The sequence below is a fragment of the Pundamilia nyererei genome, unplaced genomic scaffold (genome assembly GCF_000239375.1).
Source record: "Pundamilia nyererei isolate P.nyererei 1_Seehausen unplaced genomic scaffold, PunNye1.0 scaffold00054, whole genome shotgun sequence".
Taxonomy (NCBI): Eukaryota; Metazoa; Chordata; class Actinopteri; order Cichliformes; family Cichlidae; genus Pundamilia; species Pundamilia nyererei.
In genome coordinates this window covers 2,167,273-2,176,173 of record NW_005187455.1, presented here as the reverse complement: position 1 = coordinate 2,176,173, position 8,901 = coordinate 2,167,273, and the positions used below count along the sequence as shown (strand labels likewise).

At 42.5% G+C, this 8,901-nt stretch overlaps 1 protein-coding gene across 1 annotated transcript in view; it reads right to left on the bottom strand.

The window, feature by feature from the left end:
* The window catches only part of meis1b (Meis homeobox 1 b), a 77,340-nt gene that overhangs the window by 37,265 nt on the left and 31,174 nt on the right, over nt 1-8,901 (bottom strand). The window contains exon 8 of the mRNA XM_005733714.1: nt 4,395-4,540. Coding sequence (XP_005733771.1) covers nt 4,395-4,540 — 146 coding nt within the window. The remainder of the gene's footprint in view (nt 1-4,394; nt 4,541-8,901) is intronic.

The following is an 8,901-nucleotide window of genomic DNA, read 5'->3' as shown; positions in this document are numbered from 1 at the left end:
GCAGCACTCCCCAAGCTAAGCTACATCTCCGTACGCAAGTGGCTAAATTGGACTCTAATTGTATTAACGGCGGATTATGCCTTCAAGTTGGATTTTTTTATATGCGCTCTCTCTCTGCATTTTACACATTTTAAGAGGAGAAAGGAGGAGGGGGAGAAAGGCAGCTCATTGAGGGTTTGCGGGTTGGCTTCTTTTATGAGCTGCGATCATGGCTGCCCCTCGTTACACTGCATCTGTGTACAAATAGGAGGGGAGGAGAGCCAGAATGAGAGGGCGTTAGCGATAATGTGTGTGAGAGTGTGTGTCCCACTCTGTGAATATACCAATATGAACACTAAAAATACCAAAACCCTCTGCCCTTTCTTTTTACACACACACACACACACACACACACACACACACACACACACACACACACACACACACACACACACACACCTACTTCAGTTTAGCACAGCAGCAGTCTAAATGGGAATATGGGTAGTGTGTATAGTGGGGAGGCGGGGGTGAATTCCATCTAATTACTCTATCACATAATTTCACAAATTGCCTTTTCATAAGGGAGTGGAGAGCAGAGCACAGGGCGCGTTGGGGATTTGAGGCTTGAGCTTTCATTTACTACTCATTTCTTGTTAAATTAAACAAGAAAATACCATTTGTGTGGAGGGGAGGGTACGGGCGGGATGTGGGTGTATTCCAACCACACAATGGGAGGGTTGGAGGAAAGAGAGATTGGAGAGAAGCTTTTTCTTTATTTCAAGATTTGTCTCTTACATAAAGCAATCAGGCAGCTCAGCCGGTTATGAGTTTAGAATTGATTCTGCAATTATTTTCTTAAACACAGTTTATAGTTATTTCCAGGGAAAAGTCATTAGCACACTTCAGAGTTATATCTACATCTTTAAACACATCCTTATTGATGTCAAACACATCTAGAAAGAGAGAAAGCAGGTTACGCTTACAAATATCCCGTTTAGTTTAGTCAGTAAAACCAACAGAGAGCTAGTAGCCGCAACATATGTTTAATTAAGGATGTCAAATGCAAACAAACATCCAAATTAGATGAGGACACAAGTGGAAAATCCCTCCCCTCTCCTTTATTTTGGTTCCCTACCAAGTTTACGGCTGCATGTCAAGCTGGCAGCGACTTTGGTCATTGGTGACAGGCGGTAAACGCTAATGTTTTGTAGTCGCTCCAAGTCAGCACAGCCAAATTCTTCCGATGAACTTGTCTCACAAGCATCGTCAACAACATATGAGCTCATTGGGTGTGTTGGAGAGAACTCAGTGAGCTGCAACTGTTGTCATCATCACAAATTCAATGCCCACTCTCTATCCCTTACTCTACACCTCACACTGTACATACCTCTTGTCACCATGCATATACCCAAAACACTGTGGCTTAGACCCATCTAACAACACCAGCAAACTTGGGAATTAGAAGTTTTCCAAATGTTACCCTTTCCACATGGAACAAGACATAAGAAATTAGCATCCTTGATGGATAAGGAGGCAGAGATGCATAAAAGTCTTCAAAACAACCCTGTAAGAACAGCTGTATCAATGCCACCTACCAGCTACCCTGCTGGTGTACTCACAGCCTCACTGCGCCACCCACCTTCCTTTCCGCTTCAGTACAATGAGAACTCCCAAGGGTCTAAGTGTGAGGGCGAATAACAGAAGGGATTGCAGAACACTAAGGTTGGGTGTCTAAACTTCTACTATAATCCATTCTTGATTCACCATATTCTGTTTTGTGGTCTGTCTGCACCTGTGTCAAATACTTTTAGATGTATTATTCTTAAGAAACAGCAAGCCCTGATTGGCTTTTTAAAGACTGTGTAGCGCTACAGCAGCCCTTCATATATTGTGTATATGTCTATGTGTTAATCTCTGAGGGGGTCAGGCACATCTTTCATCCTCTTTCTTTGAAACAAAGAGTCAAGCCGTGATGAAATGTGGATCAGCTATCCATGCTTATATTGCTATCAGCAGAGGCAGAGAAGCATGCTACCAGTGTGAGAAAAACTGTAAATGTTTTTGCATTATAGGTGCTATGTGTAGCATTCGTAAACATTGACATATGGTGAATAAATTAATGGTGACACTGAAGAGTAAGCAGATGAAACCACAGCAAGCATTTATCTGACACCAGCGGTATTGTTAATGCCAGTGTTTCCCAAAATTAAGACCACATTTCCCATAAACAAAGAAAATGTTGGCTCCTCTCTGCCTGGGTTTCATTTCTGTTTGGCTTCATTGAAGAGAATAAACAAATTGGAAGTGATTTTTCCATCAACCTTTCAGTTTACTTCAGTTTCAGGCTGAACTGAAGGAGCTTCTTTTGTGTAATAAGGTAAAATGGCCACATGTCCCATTGTATGCCTGCATGTTTTTGCTCTTCTTTCCATTTTGTTCTGGAAAAGAAAAAGACTGATGAATCCTCCTTATCCCCGTCTTCACCTCCTCACCTTCTTCTCCTTTCCTTTGCTCCCATGGCACTCACTTATATCCTTCTCACTGTTTGAGATCTAACAGAGTAGGAGCTTCCCATAAGTCGTGCTCACAGTGTAATATGACACAGGAGGTGTGTTGCCGGGTGTGTGTTTTCACTAGGCATTTGTGTGTTGAACTGTATTTCCACAGACAGGATGTGTGTATGTTTCAAACACCTTTCCTCTGTGGCCCCGAAGGTTTTGGGAGTGTATGGGTTGAGGTCAGGGAGTTGGAGTATGTGTGTATGATGTGTGTTTGCAGGGTGATGGAGAACTGGTGGTATATGAAAGATGGTGATAGTCAGATGGGAAGCAGGGAGTACAAAGGAAAAAAGTCTTGAGAGTATATAGAGTCTGTGTACGCACACACAATGTTGCCTACATACCTGCAGACAATTGGACACGGTAAAAAAGTTCCTCTGATTTTCCGGTAACTGTTGAAAACCAACAAATGCACTGAGCGATGAATACCATCGACATCAAAGACAAGCTACAAATAAATAAAAAGTTGAGCCCATGCAATAGCCATCATCCAACAACCAAATTGCTTTCGTTAACATCATCACTGTTGTGCAATTCAAACCAACACCCACAAAGCCAGAGCATATCAAGTTCTCCACAAACTCCTGACATAGGCAGAATGTGTGTGACGCAAGGTTTTTCCCTAGCGTAGCTGTGTATGCTGAAATGAAAAATGTAACGAAAGACTTCATCTGTCACACAAAAAAGCAGTTTCACTTACTGTATTTTTTATATTTTTAAAAGGTTAGCGGTACAGTGTAGGACTATCTTAATATTAATTCCGGGTGGCCATATTGTGCCCTGTTCATACTTTATCTGAATCAATACAAAAACAGATGTGGGAGGTGAGGTCTCAAACCAACGTTAAGGAAAATGTATTAACTATTTGTTGACTGAAAACATATCAGATCTTTTTTTAAAAATACCATTTAAAACTATAATAAAAACAGCAAAGCTTCTCATTCTTGGCAATGATTATTGCAGATACTAGCTGTGTAATATGCACTCATAGGGACTAAGGAGACTATAATCACTCTGAGTTAGTAAGCTGTACTAACACTGAAGCTCAAGCAGGGCATAAGTGAATCTTTATGGGGTAAAAAAAATAAAAATAAAACACTGAAGAATTTCATTTCATGACAGACCATGTAAACTATCGTACACTGTTCTTTAACTAGACATCTTTAATAAGTCGAATGATTCGGCTTGAACGGAATCAAATTGTGTTGGCCAAGGGAGCATTCAGCTCACTGTTGGTTCCATCCCAGCAGTCACATTGGCACCCTCCATTGCCTAAATACATTTTTCCCCACAAAGTATCTGTGATGCAGTCAGATGGTGTTAACGGCATTTGTATTCTCTGCTATAATTGAGGAAAAATGGAGCCAAACCACAGGCCTTTGCAGCATCCCCGGCATCTGTTAAATAATGACAGATTTGTTTTTAATAAGGTTCATCTATGTATCTGCAGTTATGGCCAGGGGCATCTCTCCTTGGCTTCAACCTTATTCAGTTTCAGCAGATGAGAAGTGAGAACGCAGGCTGCAGAGATCGCCAGCAGATTACACAGGCCTCTGTCTTTGAAGTGTGCACCGTACGAACAAGGATACACTATGAAGAAGAGGGGCTGTGGTATGTGTGTGTGTGTGTGTGTGTGTGTGTGTGTGTGTGTGTGTGTGTGTGTGTGTGTGAGAGAGAGAGAGAGAGAGAGAAAGAGTGGCTCAGTGTGTTCTTTTGAGTAGTGCAGAAAGACAGAGCGTATCTGTGTGTCTATGTGCAAGTATAACAGTACAGACAGCCCGTGGCTGTAAAATGAAGTTGAGTGTGCACTCGTGATATGAAACTGAGAGTGAACGAATGGCGTTTGGCTCAACTCACCGTTAGGTGCTGGAAGAGCCATGCTCTCATGATGTTGGTGGCCACCTTAGGGAAAATCCCTCTCTTCTTGTTGTGTTTCTTTTCTTTATCCGGGTCATCGTCATCCCCTGTGCTCGGCGAAGCCACACTGTTGTCCAGACCATCACCTGTCACATGACAAGAAACAGGAAGAGACAGTGGAGATCAGACACACAGTTTGTTTACTTCCTGCATTTGCTGCGCCTCTGTGTTCAAAGGGAATAAATACGATTTCGAGGGAATTCTGGAGGGCTTTGTATGCACAGAAGGATGGATATAGAGACACAACAATGGCAAGAAGAGAATGGCTGGAAAACAGCACCTCATAAATGCATTCATTTTTAATACATTTATAAATAACCCTCCCTTTCATTTTGCTCCCCCCGTCACTTGAAAACAGAGCAAGCGCTTGCATCTTCCTGGGAGAAAGACAGGGAGAAGGGGAGCACAAAGGACTTGTAAGGTCGCATTTCCCCACTCTCCCATCCAAGCCCACGCAGAATTGAAAATGACAGAGAGATTTAGTCTTTATTATCCTGAGGGGAAAATAGTTATTGAAGCGTTGCCCCAGCGCATTCTGCCATTTTACCTGAGGTGGAAAGAGTAACACGGCACTACAAAAGGCAAGGTTGCAAGGAGGGGGAAGGCAGAAAATAAAAGGAAAATAGGTAGAAAAAAGGAAGTCAGAGGCACATACAGAGCTAACAAAGCTAACTGCTTTTCATAACAATGGCGTCATGGCTGCTTACAGCAACCTGTAGGGCTTCGATAAGACTCTATTAAGGCCAGTTAACCTCACCTAAGGGGAACACTGAGAAAGCTCAGCGTATTTGAGCACTGAGAGAAAGAGAGAAAGGAAGGCGCTCCACGGGCCTTTTCTCTGCATTCAGACTCAACAACATGAACCCATACTCACACTCACACACACGCAGCACATATTCAAAACCATCCAATTATGGTACGTTTTCTATACAGCTCCAGTGGAGAGAAAGGGCCTCTTCCCATCCGTGGCTGTGAAAAGCCTAATTGTTATTATCATTATTCAAAAATGTGAGCCACCCTCAATGAAGATGATAATCATAAAAGAAACATGAGGCGAGGTAAACAAGTGGCACCTTCACTGCTAAACATTTCAGAGGCAAATAACTGACTTTTGTCCTGTATCGCCTCTCTCGACTGGAAGTGAGGGGAAATAAAAATGTGAGAAAAAAGCAAAACAAAAAACAAAAAAACCCCACTAAAGCAGTGCACACAATTGGATCCAGTTATTTATTGATTACACACAAAGCACTTCTAAAGCTTCTAGGTCTATTCACTGTGGCAGGGATAGATAACTGCAATGAAATGGGCCTGCGTTCCACTAACTTGCAGAGGGCGACACCCAGCACCTAGCTAAACCCTAAGCCCCGATTCATCGATAATTAATAGGCATGTTGGCGCTAATCCGGTTGGAGATGACTTTTTTCCAGCCTGCCACATCAATGGAATAATCAAGGGCCTAAAACCCAGGCCTTTGCTCCCCATTACCTCAGGCAAAAGAATTCCTGAAAGCATGCCTGGAGGGCACCTGAATTATATACACCATTAGGAGAGAGAGAGAGCCTCAACGATCCATACGAAACAACGCTCTCAGCTAGCTCTCACTCTCTCGCTCTGTTCTAGCAGAAGGAGATACATATGCACACATATTGAAGGGTTTTTAATGAACCTCATGTGAAAGTGGAGGGGATGCTATCGAGGGTGAAGAAGGGATAAAACAAGAGACAGCTTATTATAGATGGCCTGACAGTGATGCAAACACCTGCCATTGTGAGGCAGGTAAACCAGCTGGTTGAACTGTACTGTCACATCACCAAAATGTAATGGTTGAGCTACTAGTCACTGGATGATGTTATGGACTGGATAAAAGGATGAAAATCTGCTATAAAGAAAGAATTAGTAAAAATGCTCACAAATGTTCCAGAGCTTAAATAATATTACATTTGTGTGTTTCCACAGCACAAAATCCATATATATTTAATTTACAATGATGTAAAACAAACACACATCAAACCAGAACTAAATAATCTTTACCCAATTAATCACTTATGGCCAATCCATTAATTGATTAACAGACTAACCACGCAAGCGCCATTAAACGTAGCTTCTCTTCCTCTCTCTCCTTAAAAAATGCTTTGTTTTGGGTTTTTTTAAATGTGGGCTTTGGTTACATCATTAGTCTGGGACAAATGCAGCCGGAGCTTAACAAGTGAGTTTTTTTCTTCCTACTGTTTCAGGACTAAAATACACCCACCCTTCTGTCTACATCTCTCTGCCTGGTGGAAAAGAGGGGTGAGCCGAGCCGTGGCCCTGTAATCTAAGACCAGATTTTCATTGGAAGCAAATGCTTTCAATCCGTTGTAAAGACCGGCTCATGTTCAGCAAAGCCTACAATAACAAACCCAGGGGCTTGTCCCATGCGAGTTGGGAAAACAGAAGCAAACGGCCAGAGTACCAGCTCAGTGTGGGTGAGCGAGTGAGTATTCATGCAGGTGAGCAAGTGGGAAAGAGTTGGTGTGCATGGAATCTCAGGGAAGAGGTGAGAATCATGAGAAGCATAGAGAACAGGGAAAACAAGGGAGGATACAAAAAGGGGAGCAAATGAAGTACAAAAGTACTAAAAGAGTGTATGCTCAGAAAAACTGCATGATTCTCTGTGTGTTCTTGCTGCAATTTTTTTGTCACCCATCACCCTAAGCCAGGGAAACCTTAACACTTACCAATATTAATCCTCCCCCCCTTATCTCTCGTTGCTTATACCTCTGAGTCTGACCTATACACGCTTATTTTTACCTAGAAGGGGGAAAGGAAAGAGAGCTGGAGAAGGGCTGTCAATTTTATTGGCATTTCCATTTTCAGTGCAATTTGATACCAATCACCTCTACATGGTCTGGGGCTAATTTCTGCTTTTCTTTAACCCCAGCAAGTGAGGAAAGAGTGGGAGGTGGGAAGAGAGAAAAAGGGAGAAAGGAAGGGTGAAACTGGAAAGGTGCTGAAGCTGTGTCTGGCAGCCATGTTGGGGAAATGTCAACTGTGTTACCAGAGCCCGTCGGAGAAAGAGAGGCAAAAACAGGGAGAGACAGTGAGGGAGAGATAGTGAAGGACCATAAGAAAATAGAAGGAGACAGTGTTAGGGGAAATGAAGTGAGAGAGAAAGAGAGAATGAAAATGTGGAAGACCAAACTCAAGCCACTGACTGGAGCAGTACAGAGCGAGAAAATAATTGGTAAGAAAGGGAAAAGATGCAGTGGTGCACTGGAGTTAATCAGCTGGAAAATAATAATAATGATAATAATAATACACAGACAGAATTGTCAGCTTTCATAATGCAGATCTATATTTTCCGTTTATTGGGTCTTTGAGGTGACATTTAACACTTAAAACTGAAATTTTCAGAAAAAGGTCCTCCAGAGACATTCTGTACCATCCATTTCACTATAAAGAGATGTGTGATTTAAAATAGATAAAAATTTGGCTTACAGTGAAACAAAGATCAGCAGAGTACAGTGTATCATTTGATGCTCGTCAACTGATGTTTGTAGCCCAAGCTGAACATACCACACAGATGCGGGGAGTGAATACTATAAAACTGACATTTTTCTTGCTGGGAAATATGGTATTGCATTGCCATATCCCGATACATGTCGAGATGTGGCTGGTGTGGAGGCTAACAAAAACATGGGTCTGTTGTTATGACATGTGGTTACACACTGGTGCATGTCGCCCTCAAAGCAGATGACTCAAGCATCTTGGGCATACTCAATAGACCAAATGCAAACATTTCTGTAGTCTTTTGTGGTGTCAGTATGGATCACTGGTATGCTTGAATGGGCAGAAAACATGGGCTATGCAAGCACTGATTTCAAATTCATCTTCATTAGTATAGAAGTGGCCACAGTGACATCATAATCCGTCCACCACTTAGCCAATAGCCCTTTTGGTGGTCAGTCAGATGGTTGTTCACACCGCTTTTCAGTCACCCACTAAACTATCCAGTCAACTAGTCAGCCTATAAAGCCAGTGAGCAAGTATAACAGTCAGTCATAAAGCAGCCCTGCTTGTCGTGTGCTTTGTCAGTCTGTCAATCAGTTATTTAGAATTCTAGCCATGCAACTAGCTAACCACTCAACCAATGAACAAGCCAGTCATTCTACATACATGGGCTGTGAGCCTTATTAAGAGCATCAGCGGGCTCTAACCCTGCGCTGCATGCATACAGCATGTGGATGCTAGGCTAGCAAGCTCCAGTCTCCCCACAGGCACAACTCAGGGCCTACTGATCGGCCATGACAACATCTTTGTAACTATTGGTGAGGTGGGGTTGCTGGGAAGATGGAGAAGGGTGAATCAATGCAGGACAGTGGGGGTGCATGTTTGTGTGTTAAGAATGTTTGCATGCATGGATGTGCATTTGTCTGTATGTGTGTGTCTATCTTTGCCTTTCTTTATT